This window comes from Cupressus sempervirens, chromosome 9 (assembly GCF_028749045.1).
Source record: "Cupressus sempervirens isolate cs-2001-9-10 chromosome 9, ASM2874904v1, whole genome shotgun sequence".
Classification (NCBI taxonomy): domain Eukaryota; kingdom Viridiplantae; phylum Streptophyta; class Pinopsida; order Cupressales; family Cupressaceae; genus Cupressus; species Cupressus sempervirens.
In genome coordinates, this window is record NC_143126.1 from 279,813,068 (window position 1) to 279,833,679 (window position 20,612).

At 36.4% G+C, this 20,612-nt stretch overlaps 2 protein-coding genes across 2 annotated transcripts in view; one reads left to right on the top strand and one right to left on the bottom strand.

Moving 5' to 3' along the window:
• Positions 1-20,612, bottom strand: part of LOC149538527 (uncharacterized) — an 80,468-nt gene that overhangs the window by 5,189 nt on the left and 54,667 nt on the right. The window lies entirely within an intron of this gene.
• On the top strand, positions 11,698-14,495 carry LOC149538528 (uncharacterized). Its single transcript, XM_089799847.1, has 4 exons — positions 11,698-12,902; positions 13,041-13,337; positions 13,460-13,858; positions 13,985-14,495. The coding sequence occupies exons 1-4, from the start codon at positions 11,769-11,771 to the stop codon at positions 14,369-14,371; spliced, it is 2,217 nt and encodes a 738-aa protein (XP_089655973.1). The 5' UTR covers positions 11,698-11,768; the 3' UTR covers positions 14,372-14,495.

Below are 20,612 nucleotides of genomic sequence, written 5' to 3' on the forward strand. Positions count from 1 at the left end.
AGGTCGTCACTTTTCACAATACAAGCGTGCAAGCAAAAGGAAGAAAAATAATTTGTATTCATGAATATTAGATAATAAATGTATTTACAATAATATCATACCAAGTTTTTCTCGAAAGTACACAATTTTCAACTTCGCAAGAGTTTTCCTGAAAATATTAGCATTCTGTTCATTTGTATTGATATAACTTAATTTAATGATATCTCTACCGACCATGTCTCTTATGTAGTGATAGGGAGTCTCAATATGCTTTGATCGATTGTGGAAAACTGGATTTTCTGACAACTTGATACAACTTTGATTATCACAATGAATCACAGTTGGTTTTAGAGGTTTTCCAAATAGCCCAAATAGAAGTTTTCTTAACCAAACTGCTTCACGTGCTCTCATGGAAACAGCTACATACTCGGTTTCGGTAGAACTCAAGGCAACAACTAGTTGTTTTCTACTGAACCAAGATATCATTGCTGACCCAAGACTAAAACAACAACCTGTAGTGCTCTTGTGATTAGAGGAACATCCTGACCAATTTGAGTCAATATATCCTTCCAAATTTATCTCAACTTTTTCATACTTTAATCCAAAACCAATAGATCCTCGTAAATATCTTAATATATGTTTTGCAGCCATAAGGTGGATCTTCTTAGGTCTACACATAAAATGACTAAGGACATTTGTAGCATAGCATATGTCAGATCTAGAATTCACAAGATGCATAAGGGATCCAATTATTTGTCTGAAGAGAGTAGGATCAATGTCCTCAAATTTTGATGCTTCTTCTTTCAGCTTGTGTAAATTTGTTTCCATCGGAGTAGATAAGAGCTTACTATCCATCATTCCTAATCTATCATTCCTAATCTGGTCAGAATATCTTGAGTGTACTTTCCTTGATGTAAGAAAATGTAGTCTTTCTTTTGATCAACTTCTAATCCCAAGTAGTGTAGTAACCCTAAATCTTTCATTTCAAATTCAGCTATCAAATCTTGTTTACATTTTTCAATTAATTTATCGTCACCTGTTATTAGCAAGTCGTCAACATATAGAACAAGTATTACCATACCATCATCTGTGGCTTTGAGGTATATGTTAGAGTCGGCTTCATTTTTTGAGTATCCAAGTTTGGAAAGGTAGTTATCTATCCTTTCATACCAAGCTCGAGGAGCCTGTTTGAGAGCATAGAGTGCTTTCTTGAATTTACATACATAATTTTTTATCTTTTATGGTGAACCCATCAAGTTGTTCTATGTAGACTTCTTCATTAATGACCCCATTTAGGAAAGCAGTTTTTACATCCATTTGATGAATCTTCCATCCTTTTGATGCTGCAATTGCAATAATTGTTTTTACAGAAGTGTAACAAGCTACTGGTGGAAAGGTTTCTTCATAGTCAATGCCAATTTTCTGGGAGAATCCTCGAGCAACAAATCTAGCTTTGTGTTTTTCAATACTTCCATCAGCGGCATATTTGATTTTGTATAACCATTTTGAAGATACAACTATCTTGTCTTTAGGCCTAGGTACAATATCCCAAACATCATTCTAAATTATGGAATTGTATTCTTCTACCATGGCATCTTTCCACTCTTGTGACTTTAGGGCTTCTTCAGCTGTAGATGGTTCGATTTTGTTTATATAAGTTATAAGAGCAGTACAACATGATTGATTTCAAGTTCTCTTGTTTTCTTTTGAGATCTCATCTGGTTCCACATTGTTTTCTCCAAGCATCTTCCTTGCCCATAATGGTCTTTGCTTCCCATTAGTTATCTCTGGTTCTCTCTTCAGGTGTATGCTCCCTCTGATTTTCAGTTTGTCTGATTTTCTCATCATCTGAGATTGGTTCATCTTCTATGCCGGTTGAAAGTTTTAAGGCAGAATCCTCTTCAAAAATTACATCTCTACTTATTTCAACTGATCTTTGTCCAGGAATGTAAATTCTATAACCCTTGGAATTTTCACAATATCCTATAAATATACCTCTCTTCCCAGAAGGTTCAAGTTCAGTCCTCTTTTCTTTGGTTATGTGAATGTATACTAGACATTTGAATATTCTAAGATGACTTAGATATGGTTTGGTCCCTGAGAAGACTTCTTCAGGTGTGGTATTCTATAGAAATCAATGTGGACATCTGTTTTGAATGTATACTGCAGTCTTAGAAGCTTTTGCCCAAAATGAGGCATGCATATTTTGATCATGTAACATAGCTTTTGCAGCTTCAATGATGGTTCTGTTTTCCCTTTTTGCAACACCATTTTGTTGAGGATTATAAGGTACTATATACTCCCTCTTAATCCCAACAGAATTACAAAAACTTTTGAAGATATCTGATTTATATTCTCCTCCATTGTCTGATCTTAATGTTTTAATCCTTTTACTTGTCTAATTTTCTACTAATGCTCTGAAGGTTTTGAATTTTGATAGAACTTCATTTGATTCTTTGACTTTCAAGAAATAGATCCAAGTCTTCCTAGAAAAATCATCTATGAAGGATATGTAATAAAGGAAACCTCGTAGAGAAGGTGTGCGCATGGGTCCACAAAGGTCTAAATGGACTAGTTCCAAAACTGATTTTGACTTATGTTCACTAGAGGGAAAAGGTTTTTTTATGATTTTCTCTAGAGCACACCCTTTGCAAGTTCTTTTATGAGATGAGTATAGTTTAGGAGTACCAAAAGTTATCTTATCTAAATTAGGAAGTGAACTAAACCCAATGTGCCCAAGTCATCTATGCCATAATTCATTAACATTGGATGTTTCAAGACTAAGAGCTTGAGTTTGAATATTGCTTAATCTATATAATGTTCCAAATCTGGACACTATGGTAATAGCATTTTTCATATTTGAGTTATTAGGCCAATATAGTACTTTGTCTTTGTTGAAGGTGACATGATATCCATCATCGGTTAGGCTTGAGATAGAAATTAGGTTCCTTTTTATGCTTGGTACAAATAAGACATCTTTAAGATTAAGTGTAGTTACATCTTTTAATTTCATAGAACATGTCCCAATACCTTTTACAGGATAGGTAGAATTGTCTCCAATTGTAACTCCTTCAGTGATATAAGCTCCAAATGTATCAAACATATCTCTGAATCCAGAGATGTGACGGGATGCACCACTGTCTACGATCCAAGTTTCTATATTTGAATTTACTTCACTTGAAAGTGCGGAATAGTATAGTTGATTTTCATCTTCCTTTGTTTCAGCAAGGGAGGCTAGAATTTTCTCTCTATCTGGATAGTTTTTGAAGGTGTGTCCTATTTTCTCACACTTAAAACACTTAACATGAGTATGATCTTTATTAAACTTCTTTTTATTATTATTATTAAATTTCCTTTTATTGAATTTCCTCTTTCTTTTGTTTGAGACAGTGTAAAGAGCCTGATTTTCTCCCTCTTGATTTGAAGTGATCCCTCTAGAGATTAGCCTTGATTCTTCTGCTATGCATTCATTTTTTCAATTGATCAAAAGTAGGAATTGAAGGTCTGCTTACAACTTGTATGAAAGTATCGCAAGACATTGGAAGCCCTCTTAGAGCTATTAATGAGAGTTCTTGATCTTCGATTTTGTTTCCAATGGAAGATAATTGTTTTTTTGTTTTAGAAATTTTTTCAAAGTAAGAGTGAATAGAATCTCCTTTTTCCATTTTAGTATTCAGTAATTGGGATTTTAAGGTGATTAGTCTACTTGAGTTATTTATCTCAAATGTACTCTTTATTGTCTTGAATACTTCATATGCACTTTTGATCTCTGATATGGAAAGAAGGATGTGATCTTTAACTAAATCAACAATGATTTTTCTTGCTTTATTATTACGTCTTTTCCAGGTGATTTTTTCGGTTTCATCTTGAGGTATTGGGATATCTTTTTCAATGTATTCTTCAAGTTCCAATTCTTCCAGAATCGTAATGATACGAGTTTTCCAAGAGAAGAAATTTGATGCACCTTCAAGTCTGTCTTCCACCCTAATGTTATTTGCCATTATTTCTTCCTTCAAAAATTGAGATTTCTCTACCAATTTGGCTCTAATACCATGTAAAGTTTTATTATGTTGTGATCTTGATTGGTGTAAATCTCAATTTTATGAGTCTTCATAATGCAGACGTTAAGATACTGTTATTTAATTTTGGATGTTTATTGATGATTTAAATAATTTATTGAAACAGAATATATCCCTGATTTTTATGTATTATGATCTGCAAGTGTGAGAGTACGATTTCCACTGTTATTGATCTACTTCACACTGCAGATCATTATATATATATATATATATATATATATATATATACAGGCATATAGATGAGAAGACGTGATGAAAGGTCACGTACCAATAACCCAATGGTTATGAGTCGGGTCACGATGGTTGGCAATCAAAAGCAACATTACTTAGTATTCCTTGTTTACGCTTCCACTCACGGTGGTAAGCAAACACCACGTAATGTAATCTGCCAACTATTACGTGAGTATAATTTGTATTATTTGCTGTCAGCAGTATAAGGTCTACGTGTGCATTAAGTTATCGGAAGAATATAATAAACATGTGCCATCGGCAGTATTAAAATAATCATGTGCTATCAGAGGTATAAACTGATTACATTACATTATATTAATGCTTAATCTAAACTTGAGTATATATATGTATATATAATATTTTATATATATATATATACAATTACAGTAATCAATTATACAAAATTTATTTGAGGATAGTCATAAAAAATACAGATTCAATTTCACACAAGCTAACATTTTTAACACAGATTTCATACTTTGTGTCTATTTTATCATGGTTTAGTTTTACTATTTTCAGAGGCTAGGATTTTTGTCAGGACAATTGATATATTGTCATGCATAACAATTTTGCATCTACTACTTATTGGCATTGAATGTTAAATTAAAATTTCAATTAACAAGATTAAAAACATTAAAAATCTATTTAAGCTATAGGCTATAGCTAAGAAAAATTTGAATGGGTCTGGAGAGCAGTAAAGCTGGCAATGGCATACCTCGTGCTTCTACTGCCCTTGGGGCTAGAGGTCCGCTAGATTCCACGTAGGATGATGGGGATTATATGTACTCTTCGAAGAAGGTGTTAGTTTCTTCCTCTGGGGTCTCATGTAGGGGAAAAAACAACTGTGACCCAGGTGGAGGTGGGGGCACCCTCTTTGGGTTTCCTCTACAGGGCAAGAGGGATGTAGACTCTAATTGGAATGTTCCTCAGAATCCCAGGTTGTTGTCATCTTTGTTTGGTGTCAAACCAAGTAGAAAGTCAGCTTTTCCAAATGTAAATAATATCTCGGGTCCATCTAAGGGCATGTCTGCTATTTTCAATCATGATTCAATTATAGATCACTTGGTTTCTTCAAAGGCCTTGGCTCCTATTGGAAAAATTTTGGGGCTGAAACCTAACATTGATAATGTTAGAACATTTTTTAAAAAGGAATGGCCTTTGAAGGGTCATCTCAAAGTCGTTGCAATGTCGAAAGGCTTCTTTTCTTTCAACTTCTCCAATAAAGAGGATCTTTCTTCTGTCTTTTGTGGACCATGGATGTTCGAGTGATATTCTTTAGCTCTTCCAAAATGGTCGCCTAATCCAGACCTTAATGACAATCTTTTTGAGATAACCCCTATCTAGGTTAGGCTACCTGGTATGCCCGTTGAGTACTAGAATGAAGATGTTTTCAAGGGAATTGTAAGTGCGCTTGGGGAGTTTTGTCCATGCATCCGATGACGGTGGCCAGAACAAGACTAATATATGCAAGGATTTGTGTTAATATAAGCCAACACTTTGACCTCCCTCAAACCATTTAGCTTGAATCTAAGCTAGGTAAGTGGCCTCAACACATTGAGTTTGAGTCTATTCCCTTTGCTTGCTTTGCTTGTAAGAGTCAAGTTGTTGGGCTAAACAGTGCTTGATGAAGATTGAAAAGAAGAAAAAAGGGATAAAGCCCAGCCTCAGAAAATATGGAAAGCTAAGTTGAAAACTGCTAGCCAAACTAACCAAGTTGATTCCTTGCCTAAGGAAGATAAAGAAGATGCGTCAACCCAACCTTTTGTTGAAGTTGACCCTCAAAAGTAGAATGGGCAAAATGAAAACACTGGAGAAATGGTTTCCCATTTTGTGGAAGTTTGTGAACCCAAAGAAAACAATGAGGAAGATAAAAATAAAGTCCTAGAAGAAGGGGAAAAAGATGAAAGTGTGTGTGTTGAAGGAGTCTTCACATCACAAGGATTCCTCATTGGCAATGGGAGTCATTATCATACCACTATTGGTTAAAGCTTCTCAAAGTAAGACTTAAGAAACCGAGGAGAATAACTTGTTTGAAGATGCCTAACATTGTAACATCCTTGGAGAGGCATATCCTTTTTCTCTTGAGGATCTCTCTCAGGAGGAAGACATAATTGTTGATCCTGAAATGATCCATTTTGGTTCTAGTTGGGGGGATGAAACTTCCAATAAGGAGGTGGAAGGAAACAGTGCTGATCAAGAGGAAGGGGCTTCTTGGTCGAAGATGGGAAGGAGAGGAAGGAGGAAGAAAATCGATTCCCAATTAGTTTCTTCTACAAGCAAATAGGGAGTTGCCCAAAGCAGTATGAAAACAGACATTGACACCCTTAAAAGGGACGTGGCCAAAACTCTATCAAAGAGCTTGAAAGAAGACAAAATATAGCGGATGGAAGGCAACTCACCATCTAGGAAATTTGTACCTTTGCTAAAAAATGAAGATCATCTCTTGGAACATAAGGGAACTAAATGCACCCCATTAGCAAGATGTCCTTAGGAACTTGGAAAGAGATCATAAGCCAAATATCATTTTTATCTAGGAAACTAAAATGTCTAAAGACAAAGCTGAGAAGATCAAGTTTTTCAAAAATTGTGGTGTGGTTCGGAGAAGTTTTGATCGTGCCTTGGGGGAACTATTGTTTTTTGAAACTAGAATGTCATTCGAGGAGAATTTTTGTTCTCTAGTTCTAATTTGGTGAATATAAAATTCCACCATTTAAGAGAAGTTTTTTCTTGTATGTTATCCAATATTTATGCCCCCAACACTAAGTTTGCTTCAGCTAAGTTTCAAAACAAATTGGCTAATTACAAAAAACTATTCTTGGATCATGAATGGATTGTCATGGGAGATTTTAACTCTCCCCTTAGGGATAATGAAAAGTTTGGGAGATCCCAGTCGCATCTTGATGAGAGACTGGTCCTAATGGAATTTATAAACCAATATGCTCTTATGGATGTTGATCTCCAGGGATGCACCTTCACCTAGACAAATAGAAAGGTTGGCAATAAGCTTTTTCAATTCCGCCTTGATAGAGCCTTAATCTCTTGTAATTGGCTTAATGTTAGAGTTGGTTTTGATCATTTCCCTATCTCAATGGTTGTGGATCCTATTCTGGTCAAGGAAAAACTTGTCATTTCGTTTTGAAAAAATGTGGCTTTCTCATCCTCAATTGAAGACAGAATTAAGGAGTGGTGGAATGTGAATGTTGAGGGATCTGCTATGTCAACACTAAGTCTGGTCATGCTAAGTTTCACAAGAAGTTAGTTGATTAAAGAAAACTATTCTTGGATCGTAAATGGATTGTCATGGGAGATTTTAATTCTCCCCTTATGGATAATGAGAAGTTTGGGGGATCCCAATTGCATCTTGATGGGACACTGGACCTAATAGAATTTATAAACCAACACGCTCTTCTAGATGTTAATCTCCAAGGATGCACCTTCACCTGGACAAATAGAAGGGTTGGCAATGAGCTTATTCAATTTTGACTCGATAGAGCCTTAATCTCTTGTAATTAATTTAACAAGTATTTTTGCTCCCTCTCTTCTATTATTAGAGTTGGTTCTGATCATTTCCCTATTTCAATGGTTGTGGCTCCTATTTTGGTTAGGACAAACTTCCCATTTCATTTTGAAAAAATGTGGCTTTCTCATCCTCAATTTGAAGACAGAATTAGGGAGTGTTGGAATGCCAATATTGAGGGCTAAGAATTATAAAGGACAAGATAAATATTTGGAATAAGGAAGTTTTTGGTGATATATTCCAGAAGAAAGATCTTATTAAGCAAGACCTTCAACACATCCAAGAGTGTATCCAACAGCAGGGCTATTCTCAAGAATTGATTTCTAGATAAAATGATATCTTGTTCAAGTATTGTGATATTATTTCCGAGGAAGAAATGTTTTGGAGGTAAAGATCTAGGTTTCTTTGGCTTTGTGAAGGAAACACAAATTCTAGGCTTTTCTACATGTTAGTTTTGAAGTATCACACTGCCAGCAGAATTTCTGATATACAAACTAATAAAGGAAGGCTAAACAATGAAAAAGATATCAGAGATGATATGGTTAGGTACTCCTCCTCTCTTCTCTCGTCTTATCAGAACCTTGATTCGCCAAAGCAAGAGAGCCTTTTGGATTCCACCCCTTCTATCTTGACAGAGGAGAAAAACAAGTTTCTGACTGCCTTCCCTTCTTTAAAAGAAATTTAAAAAGATGTCTTCTCTTTTGAAGGGGACAAATCTTCAGGTCATGATGGTTTTCCAATGTTTTCTTCCATAAATTCTGGCACATTATGGAAAAAAGACATCCCTCACATAGTTAAAGAGTTCTTTGGATCAAGAACTCTGCTTAAGGAACTCAATGCTACCTTTCTAGTTCTAATCCGGAAAATACCAGGAGCTGATACTGTGGACTGCTTTAGACCTATTAGGCTTGTAACCTAGTCTATAAGATCTTTTCCAAAGTGCTCACTTCAAGACTCTTGGTTATTCTTCCTTTAATCATTTCTCCTCGGCAATATGGCTTTGTGCTTGGAAAGAAAATATTGGATTCTATTATCAAGGTTCATGAAGCTATTCATTCTTTGGCTCTCTCTAAAACCAAGGCTTTCTCCTCAAGTTAGACCTATCCATAGCCTATGACAAGGTGGTTGGAAGTTTTTTTGTAGGGTGAGCAAAGCTTTTAGGTTTGGTGATAGGTTTACCCGACTCATCATGCAATTAGGCTCTACCTCTTCAGCTTCAATTATTGTCAATAGGGCCTCATCTCAATTCTTCAAACCTTCAAGATGTTTGAGGCGGGGTGACCCTATTTCCCCTATTCTTTTTGCTATAATGGCGGGGAGTTTGGTAAGATTTTTTCAAAAATTTATTGTTACGGGTGCTATCTAAGGCATCAAGTTGTCGTCTGCGGATCTTACTTGTTATCATGTGCAATTCGTTGATGATACCATCCTCATGGGTTCCTCCTCTCTTAAGGAGGCCAGGAATATTAAGGATGCTCTTAACTTGCACACTCGGGCCACTGGGCAATCGATTAACTAGAACAAATGTTTCTTATTTTTTATCAATACTCCTATAGAAAGGCAAAGAAAGATCAATTTAATTATTGGGTGCTCAATTGGGCAACTCCCTCTTGGTTTGTTCTTATTGACAAATTTAATAGAAAACTAGTTTGACGGAAGGGTGCTCTATTCAAACAAGCTAGTAAAGTGCAACTTTTGAAATCAACTCTTCAAAATCTTCTCATTTATGCTTTGAGCCTCTTTGAAATCCCCTCAAAATTTGTGGATTCCATTGAGAGGATTCAAAAGCATTTCCTTTAAAAACACGTAGAGGAAAATAAGAGGTTGGCATCGGTTGCCTGAGAAATTACCTGCAAACCAAAGCAGTGGGGACGATTGGGTATTAAGCCTATTAAATCTTTCAATAAAGCCTTGTCGGCCAAACAAGTGTAGAGAATTTCTGGAGAAGAAGAGGAGTGGAATAATATCTGGAAGATCAAACACCCCTCTATAATTCTATTGCCAATCTCTTTAAAATGGATAACATCATTACAGGTTCTTTCATCTGGATTTGTGTTGCGCAAGCTAAAGACTTGGCTGGCAAGGGTAGTATGATAGATTTTGGGGAATGGCAATCATATTCGTTTTTGGGAGGATAACTGGATTATGGATAGGCCTTTGGGCATTTTTATCCCTCTTAGCCAATTTGTAGAAAGATGCAAACAGTCTTTTGTTAAACATGATCAGATTGAACCCTCTCTTGCCCTTATTATGATCTCTCTCCAGGCTTGGACTATTAGGACAAGCTCTAAAGATTCTCTTGTTTAAGCGGCTTCCCCTCAGGAAAGTATTTCGTTTCTACTATTTTTTCCCTCTTGAATTACGTCATTGAAAGACCTCCTTTTCAGGGCCGGTCTTAGATCAAGCATTTTCTTAGGGTTAGGAAGAAAAAAATTAATTTAAAAACTCACTTTCTACTCTGAGAAAAAGCTAGAAGAATTTTATCAAGCATCTTGTTCTTCTAGCTTTTTCTCCAAAATAAAATTCTTACTATGCATAATCTCTCTAAAAGAGATTTTGTAGTGCCCAGTAGATGTTATCTCTCCAAAGGCAACAAGGAATCAACTCAATATCTCTTGCTCGATTTCTCTTTCTCTCAGGAGGTTTGGATGAAGCTTCTCTAGAAGTGCAAACTTTGCTTGTTTTTTCCTAGCTTTGAGCAAGATTTTTTAATCAGTGGATGTATGCTAACTCTTTTGTGGATGATTCTTTCTAGGTCCTCATTGCTCCCCATGTAATTTGGAATATTTCAAAGGTTTAAAAGAAAATTACTTGAGCTTTTTGAAATCTAAGTCTACTTTGGCCCCGGACATGAATCACAATTTATCTAATAGTTGGCTTTCTAAATGCTTGAAATCTTTAACTAAGGCTATAAGAGAAGGTAATATCTGGTTTTTAAATAAGTCAGTTTTGATGGTGTGGCCAAGGGGAATCCGGGTCAAGCCGGTTGTGGTGGCATTATGCAAGATCACTATTGCAATTGTCTCGAGGCCTTTGCTTGTCCTCTAAGGATTCAAATTAACCATTTTGCAGAGACTATGGGAGCTCTCCACCGTCTTAAATTGCTTGTGGACCTCCAATGTAAGAACATGTGGATTGAAAGAAACTTGAATAATGTAATTAAATGTTTATGGGGTGAATTCAAGACTTTGTGGTCTATAAACCTTATTATTACGGAAGCCACCACCATTATCAATTCTTTTGATAAATGTTAACTCCAGAACTTTGCACCCTAACCTAAGCACCTAAATAATTAGAATTTTTGGAGGACATGGGATCAATCAGAGGTTGTGGGTATCCTATGACCTGATTGAACCTAAGTTACCGGATTCGCACCCTGGAGCTCGGGTCCGGGTCCGGATTCATTCGGGTCCGGATCCGAGCCCGGGTCCGCGACCGGTCCGGGCAGGGTCCGCATTTTGGCCTGCGGGTCCTCCCGGGTCCGTGCAAGCACGGACCCGGGAGGACCCGCAGGCCAAAATGCGGACCCTGCCCGGACCGGTCGCGGACCCGGGCGAATCCGGGCGGACCCGCGGCAGGTGGGGCCAAAAAGTGGCCCAAAAAAGCAATAAAATAATGTTTTTTTCATTATTTTTTTTGCCAAACCCTAAAGTAAGGCCTATTAGATGCATTTCATTCATCTAATCTCTCATTTGCTTTGTCATTTTGCTCTCTCATTTTGGTGTGGCCATTTTGCAAGTTTGAAGAGAAGGTTGTAGAGATTATTTGTGGAGTTTCAAATCCTTCAAATAATCAGTGTTGAGTGTTCCAGGTATGCATTTGATCCTTCCTTTTGCTTCTTTCATAGTTTGTTTTTAGTTTTTTAAATTTTTTATATTTATTGTTCTAAATTTTTATCAAGTTTTGTATAAGTTTTGAAATATTTTTTTAAATTTGTTTTTATAGATTGCAAGAATCCAAGAATGAGTAGTCAGGGTTCAGTGGGTGGGGTGGGATCCCAAAGATTTAAAATTGATAAAGGCTCTCCTTTGTGGAAGTATACAACAAGAATTGAGCAATGTGCTGGTGGGGGAGGGTATATATGGAAATGCAATTTTTGCCAAAACCAATATAGAAGCTCCTATTTCCGGGTTAAACATCATTTGATAGGTCCACCAGGTCAAGGGATTTCCATGTGTGAGGGGCCCCCAGAGGGAGGTAAAAAAGGGTTGTCAGCTCCTCAAATAGCAGGCATGTTAAAAGAACAAGAAGAGGCTGATAGGTTAGTGTCAAAGGTAAAAAAAGATAAGTCAAAGCAAATACCACCAACACCACCCTCTCAAACAATTAGTAAACCACATCCCTTCCTACCTACCCCATCTATGGATGAAGATGAAATAGAAACACCCGCATCCCGCAAGAGAGGCCCATTAGATACGGCATTTGAAAATGACAAGAGAGAAATTGCTGATATAAAGGTTGGGCGTTGCCTCATTACAAATGGTGTTTCATTCAATCTAGTGAGATCCCCTTATTGGAGAGAGATGGTGAAAGCAATAAATGATGCACCTCATGGTTACCAATCCCCTGGATATGAAAAGTTGAGAACCACCATATTGCATAAGGAGAGAAAGAATGTAGAAAACCTCCTCAAACCAATAAGAGATTCTTGGATCCAAACGGGGGTGAGCATTGTCTCTGATGGATGGAAAGATTGCAAAAACCGTCCTTTAATAAATGTGATTGCTGTTTGCCCCAAGGGGGCAATGTTTTTGAAGGCGGTTGATTGTGAAGGGCAAGTAAAGGATGCAAATTTTATTGCCCAACTTCTCATTGAATCCATAGAGTCCGTGGGAGTTGACAATGTTGTCCAAGTAATAACGGACAATGCTAAAGTTTGTAAGGCTGCAGGTGCTTTGGTAGAAGCACGATATGAGCATATCTTTTGGACACCATGCACTGTCCACACCTTGAACTTGGTGATGAAAACAATGGGCAGCCAAATTGAATGGATGAAAAATGTGTATGAGGAGGGTGAGCAGATCCAAATGTTTGTGACAAACCACCATATGTCACAAGCAATTTTCAGAACTTTCTCCCGCTTGGAATTATTGAAGGTAAATTTTAAACTTTATTTAGCTTCATTTATCATATTAATTTTTGTGTCATACTTTACAAAATTTAATACATATTCTTAAATTTTTGTGTTATCAACTTATCATATTAACTTACAATTTGAATTAACATGGTAATAGGTTGCTGAAACAAGGTTTGCTTCACACACAATCGTCCTTAGACGACTTGTGAGGGTGAAAGAGGCATTGGGTCAAATGGTTATTAGCAACAAATGGGGTGGATGGAAGCAAGCTGATACAGAAAAGGCCAAAACTGTAAAGGATTTGATCTTGAGTGATAATTTTTGGAATAGGGTGGAATATGCATTAGAACTCACCGAGCCCATCATGTCTATGCTTCGGTATGCCGACACGGATGAGCCTTGTTTGGGAAACATATATGATGCCATGGACTCTATGCTAGAAAGAATGAAATCAGTAAGTTTAAATTTTTATACAATACTTTATCCTTGTTTATTGAGAGATTTTGATTTTTGATTTTAATTAAGTTATTAACACTACATCAAGATAACTTACATGTACATCATTTGACATCCCAGGTCATTCAGAGGAGAGAGCAGGATCCTGATACCTTGTACACTAAGGTGGAGAAAATTGTTCTACATCGTTGGAACAAGATGACTACACCTTTGCACCTCTTGGCATATGCACTTTCTCCTAGATATTATAGCAGTGAGATACTTGCGATTCCTGGTAGAGTGGCACCATATAGAGATCCTGAAGTTGCTGCTGGGTATAAGAGGGCACTTAACAGGCTCTTTAGTGATCCTGATGTGGCATCAAATGTTAGGAGAGAGTTTGTTGATTTTGTCTCAAGCAAAAATGCAGAGCCTGATGCAATCAATGACCAAAGTAAATTGGATGCCATTGGATGGTGGTACTTACATGGGGAAAGTTACCTGTACCTCCAACCTCTTGCCATTAAGATCTTGTCACAAGTATGTATTTAAGTTTTTTTTCCTTTTCTTATGGCTACTTAGCTTGTCGAATTAGCACTCTTAAATTCCTATTGTATTGTAAAATTACTTAGCTAATTTTTTAAAATTTGTTGGTTGTCTCTCTAGGTTGCAAGCTCTTCTGCTGCTGAGCGGAATTGGAGTACATACTCCTTTATCCACTCAGTGAAGCGTAACCGGTTGGGTTCAAAGAAAGCAGAGGACTTGGTATTTATTCACAACAACTGGCGCCTCTTATCACGCAAGGATCCAGGATATAAGAAGGGACCAGAGAAGTTGTGGGATGTACTACCTGAGACTTCTAACTTGGATATGACTGTCCAAGATATATCTAGAATTGCCTTGCTAGATGTTGAGGAGGACGAGGAGGAGGATGTGGCTGCATCTGGGGCTAGTGGAACCGGTTTGGGTTCCAATGATGTGGAAAATGTCAATGATATAGATGAGGATGAAGCCATTGATCCCTCATATTTTGATGACCCATTTGACCCTTGAAGGGCATTTGCATCTTTGATAAACTATGTTTAAACATTTGTCATTGACTCATTGAGTCATTTATGATTTATCACTATGTTTCACAGTTTCAAACTTTATTAAGTCATAATTTATTATCTATCAATCTGATGAAGTAGTCTATGTTTTGAAATTCCATTTTGCATTTTAGTAATTCAATGTATGATTTTATTTACAACATTAGCATAGATTAATGAGTGAGTATTTAATGTTTATCTTTGACATTTGGCATTGATCAATAATCAAGTAACATTGATATATTCATACTATGGAATGACTTAGTTTTACTTTTACAACTATATGAGTTTATATTTTTTTTGCATATATATATATATATATACACACTAACGAACCCACCCACGAACCCAAATGGGGAAAAAAAAATTGCCCGAACCCACGAACCGAACCCCGAACCCGAACCCGTCCCCGAACCCGAATCGGCAACTTAGGATTGAACCTCTGGATTCTAGGCCAGTTCCCATTTGATTTTATATAATGAATAACCTAACTAATTAAAACTAGGAAAACTTGTGAGGGAAAGAGATAGAGAAGTACTATGAATCAAAAAACTAAATAACAAACAAAGGTTATACACCAATAGAATATAAATGAAAGTAAGATTTTCTTAAGCACAACCTGTTAGCTTTTACACCCTGAACATGGATATGGTTTCTAACTTCATACTCTACACAAGTATTTCAAAAGAAGACTTATAATCTGAATAGATATTAAAGGAATAAATCACTATAACATCTTCAAACTATTTATAGTAATATATACATGCATATATATACATCAGGAGGATATGAGGTTGAGATAAATCATAATCCTCTGAATTATGCACGTATATAGATATGCGTATTTTTAATAGGTATGACCTTGGACATAATAATAGTATGATGATTTTGAAAATTTTATATATATATATATATATATATGGATTTCCTTCTTTTAATAACTCTTCAAAAGAGTCCGTTGATATTTGTTTTAAAATTATAAATCTCTATGAGAGATGTTGAGTACATTTTGCGCCTCTTCCTTTTTCAGTAAATTCAAGAAAAACCGAGGATCTTGTTCTGTAAAACTGCTGCCTTGGGCCACGGCTTATATTTAAAACTTCTCACATTGCCGAGAATGGCATTCAGCCTTTTCTTCCCTCTCGGCCTTCCTCACATTAAAAGATCGAGCTCAATCTATCTCACGAGATTTTACATACCAAACTTTTAGCATTTTTCTCTACAATTCAGACGGCTTCAGCAACTCGATCAAGACCTCCTGAGTCTCACTAATCAACGATTAAGTTATATTTACTTCCATTCTTCTTATTCACAAATCACTGCTAGTAATTATCTTGATAAATCTAGACCTGTCATTGTTGCTCAATCTTTTTATGTTTCAATATTACAAGTGAAGTATAAGTACTCGTCTCATGTCTGCTAGCCCTTTTGGTTCTTTCTTCATGATTAAATACCAATTGTTTGGCATCTAAAATGAGTCAGAATGCACAAGCATGACTCTCCTAAAGAACAGTTCTATGTACGTCTATGAAACATCTTATTTTATGATTTATGATTCATCAAAAAGGCTTACTGCCAGAGTTGTTTTATCTCATGTTTTCAGTTGAGTGTCAGCAATATACTGCTAATGTAGGAATTTCATGCTTCGCAGCATAATCAATCACCAAGGATTCACCTTAGTCAGAAGGACCAATGAAAGAGGGTGAAAAGGTCGAGGAAATCCCTACAAAAGGAAGAACAGAAATCAGAACTATCAAACAAGATAAAATATATAAATAAACTCTAAGAACGTCCAAGTAAGCTCATGTTGTCCAATTCATATACTTTGTTGTCAAGTCGAGAGGTGGTGATCATGTGTCATAAGACCCATCTAAATCCTTGGCCAAGGTCGTTAAAGCCATGCTTGTCATCTATAGATCACATGATGCCAGGGGCACCAGTTGATCAGGCATGTTCATCTATTAACTGAGCGGACATTCTAAACACTGATATTGCTCGGATGGCTGGACTAATAGTGCCCCAAGCCTAACCTCGGGGTAGGGAGGGTCTTTCTTGTCAAATGATTGTGTGAGGATTAAAAAGGTCCATGGTTGGGAGGTTAGGCCTAAGTGAATGCTTCTCCTCTTTCCTAAAAGTTGAGGCTTGCACAACATCAACAAATACCTCAACCAGAATTGTATGTTCTTTTCAATTCTTTATCATGCAATATATTTCTTTCTTTCTCCTAATTAATTCATGAAAAGAAGGGAAATGATTTAGTTTATGTTGTATAAAATAGTTAGTTAGTTCAGTTTTTCAGTTATTTTTCACATGAAATGGATTGTAAGGTGTTATGAATGTTTATTTCGGTAATATGATTACGTATGCTTCTTTCATTGCTTCAATATTTAGTAATTTATTTCAGCCCAGAAAATTTGTATGTTACAATAGGTGGCATAAAAAGAATAAAATATAAAACAATTGTCATTTCATTTATTGAGGTGTGTAGGTGGCATTTTACGAGTTTGTGGAAAGTTCCTTAAATCATGCATTTAATATTTATTGTAGCCCAAAAAGGCAATGCAATTTTCTAATTGGACCACATGGTAGTGCTTAGTTGTAATTGGGTAGGAATTTAAAATTTGTTGTAAGGTAGTTGCAATTTTACCGTTTCTCCCACATTGGTTGTGTTTTTAATATCTTGGGTGGTAAGTGCCTATATAAGCACGGCATATGAGCATTTGTAATCAAGATCTCAAGGTGTAATCTCTTTGTGTGAAAGCTCTTCAAGTATAAGCTCTTTTTATGTATGCATTTTGGGTGTAACCTCTTTAGGTGAAAGATCTTAGTGTGTAAGATCTGAGTCGGAAGCTCTTGGTGCAAGTTCTTGTCTAAAAGCTCTCGGTGTGCAAGCTAGTTAGAAGCTCTTAGTTTGTAAGCTCACATATTGGAAGCTCTCTCATATTGTAAGAAGTTGGAATTCTCTCATCTTGGTGAATTTGTAAGGATTTCAAGTACTAATGGATGCTTTGTAAAGCATTTGATCTTCTCTTTGTCTCCATATTGTTATGTTTTTGGTTGTGAGTTGGTAAGGGTGGTGTGGCCCTTCGTCAATGGTATCAAAGTAGGAGTTCCTGAGTGTGTAGACAGATCACCGACTGTGAGACAATTTGCACCAAGACTTTTGTAATTGGATGGATTCTTAGAATTCCTAGGCTTGAGAAAATTAGAGAGTTGTATTGTTGGATTTGCAAAAGCAGATAAATGAAATAGAAGCAGAATTGCAAAAGAGAAGTGATTCGTCAACAAAGAGATGACTATATTTCTTTGGATGCAGAAAAGATAAAATCATAAAAGATATCATGGAGTGTCAAACATGCGGTACAAAAGAAGAGAAAGAGCATGAAGATGAAAAGATTCATGAACCTCTAATTGAAGAAGATAATTTGTTAATGAAGATTGCAGCAGTAGAGGAAGAGAGGAATGCCTTGGTTGGAGGACAAAGAAGAGAAGTTGTTACATGCCTTGATGAAGACACAAGAGAAGAAATCAAAGATGAAGGTGTGGAAGAGGTAAATTTTTTATGAATTGTGGCATGCGGAACTTGAGACGAATATGAAAGACAATGATGATAGTTTATATGAGGACCTTGCAAGTGATGCTTGGTATGCAAAAGAGGATTTGTATGGTATTACAAATTTTATTACATGTGCATTATGTTGGGTGGATATTTTGCAGTCGACAGTTTTGTGAAAATCTAGTTGCAAAATAGGTAGACCAGCCATAGCGTATGAGACCAAGTCTCTCCTACAATAAAGTGAAGGCTCCCTCTTCTCACCATTCCTTGGATCAACTCAAGGTAAGCAAGAAGTTAAGAGATTTATGAAGGGTGTTACCAATATTCTTTCCTCTTAGCTTTCAAGAAAGAGTTCACTTACTCGCGAAGCGAGTAATGGGCAAGATGAAATCTCTAACTACACTTCTATCTAATAGTTGGAAACAATGATGCCAATAAGCTCACACCAACTCAAAGGCTGATTGAAAGCGTACCAGTTTGACTCTAAGTCTTGTTTTAACCTAATCTATAAGAAAAGCCTCTACCATTGGGGCACAAAGACTTCCAGAAGTAGGGGAATTCTAATTATTTATCATCAATTTGAGATGGTAACACAAGCTAAAATCAAAGCTTCTAGTCTATGTATTACCACAACTGCTCCCAATCAAAGTTTTAGCTCTGGTTGCTTCTTAACTCACTATGCTCTATAATTGAAAACACAATAATAACATGAATCAAAGACAATAGGCACAAACCACAATCAAAGCTTCTAATTTGCTCTATCACAATTGCTTCCAATCAAAGCTTTGAATTCAATTGGTTCTTTTATTCACTTTTCTCCCAAATTTGTACTACACAATCAAAATTATGTTTGCACAAGTTTGGCAGAGCTTTCTTGCATATAAAAAGATGAATTTTACAATGGGCGGCGCTCCTTTATTTAGGCAAAGGAGTTGAGAAAAAGGAGGAAAAAGTGGGAGCAACTCAACCAACTTCGACCCAATTTAACTATCACGAGAAATTATTGGATTACATGTCATGAAGACATGCAATTGAATTACATGCGATTACATCCATTTGAGTTACATGCAATTGCATTACGTGTTTGAGTTACATGTGATTGGATTACATGCAACAACATCTTCTACATCTACAAAGTTGGTAAACACTTGAAGAAAATGTTGATTCTGAATTGATCAATCCTATAGACTATCAACAAAAACCTTGTACTTCGTGATGATGCAAACCCTAATGATCACAGGATCAGGAGTTCCTGTATTTTGTGTCATTGCATTCACCTTGATAATCATGGTGTTGCATCTTTTGATAGCCTCTAACTCTATTTGATGAATTTCCCGTAATCATTTGAAAACTTGACATGACCAAAGTTTTTTCTCGTCCGAGTTGTTGTGAATTCTCCTTTGTAGATCAGCACAAACTGGAGTCTCTTATACTTTGAAAACCTTATCGGTGGTGTCCGGGTGTAAACTCAGAACTTTCCACCAACACCTTTAACTTTTTTTTCTTTTTTAAAGAAAAGTGCTTAGTGCATTCCCACACGAACTCAAGTTCTCAGACAACCATTGGGAAAATGGAGACCAAATGAATTACTGCTTCTTTGATTCGAAGCACGCCTTCTTTACTAGATGTCATCATTCTTTATAGAAATTTTGGCATATCTTGACTTGCTGCAACATGAAAGTTTCATTGGGATTGAATCCATCATTGGAAGATATGGATTCTGACACCATGAGAATATTGGCAAAATTGAACTCTGAGAATGGTATATTCAGAGTATTGATTAGATACTCATGGAACATATGCAATGAATTGGATGTGATATGGAAGTACATGTGGAGGGCTAAAATGGGACTTAGGAAGATGGATGGCATGTAAATGTGTAAGGGAAAAGGATGGGTTCTTATAAAGATGCCTTGAGGAATGAAGGCTAGGCACATGGGAATGTGTGCAAATGATAACTTTTGACTTAAAAAGTGTGACCTTAAGTCAAAAACGAGTTCTCAAGATGCAATTACATGTAAAGTGAATTACATGTAAAAGGAACATGCATTTAGGTTTAGAAGATGGAAATGCGTGTAAATGGGAACAAAGGATGAGATTGCATGTAAATGCGGATGGAAGGTGAGTTTACATGTAATCGCATATGGAGAATGAGATGCGATGTGCTACGACATGTAATGATGAAAGTGGATTGAAATGATGCACTTGCATGAAATGTGCATCAAATGATTAAGTGGTGAAGTGTAGTGAAACGTGCTCAAGTCCTTGCAAAAGAACTTGCAACTTCTTCCAAAAGAAGAAAAACGAGAAAGCAAGCAAACAAACAACGAAAACAAACACAAAGAAAACACATACCTTTGGTTCTAAACTCAAACATGTCAACATGCAAGTTGCTTTCAAGTGCAAATACAAATTTGGAGTTTGGGGAAATCCAAAAGTGTGATCATCATATTTAAAAGCAAAATGCACTTTTCATGGCATATTTATGGACAAGTGTGAAAGTTCAAGCTAAAATATGCATGGAAATAGCAAGATAAGTATGAATTAATGAGCCAGTTTGAAAATGTCCACTTACTTGGAGATGAAAGAGCCAAAATAGCAAGAATCGTAGACTTTGATGACCAATTCTCCTCTGAATCCAGATTCTCAA

Bases quoted from the DNA above. Each gene is read 5' to 3' on its own strand.
- LOC149538528 (XM_089799847.1), top strand. From the start codon at position 11,769: ATGAGTAGTCAGGGTTCAGTGGGTGGGGTGGGATCCCAAAGATTTAAA. The intron at 13,338-13,459 runs GTAAGTTTAAAT...TTGACATCCCAG, and splicing joins TGCTAGAAAGAATGAAATCA to GTCATTCAGAGGAGAGAGCA. The intron at 13,859-13,984 runs GTATGTATTTAA...TTGTCTCTCTAG, and splicing joins CCATTAAGATCTTGTCACAA to GTTGCAAGCTCTTCTGCTGC.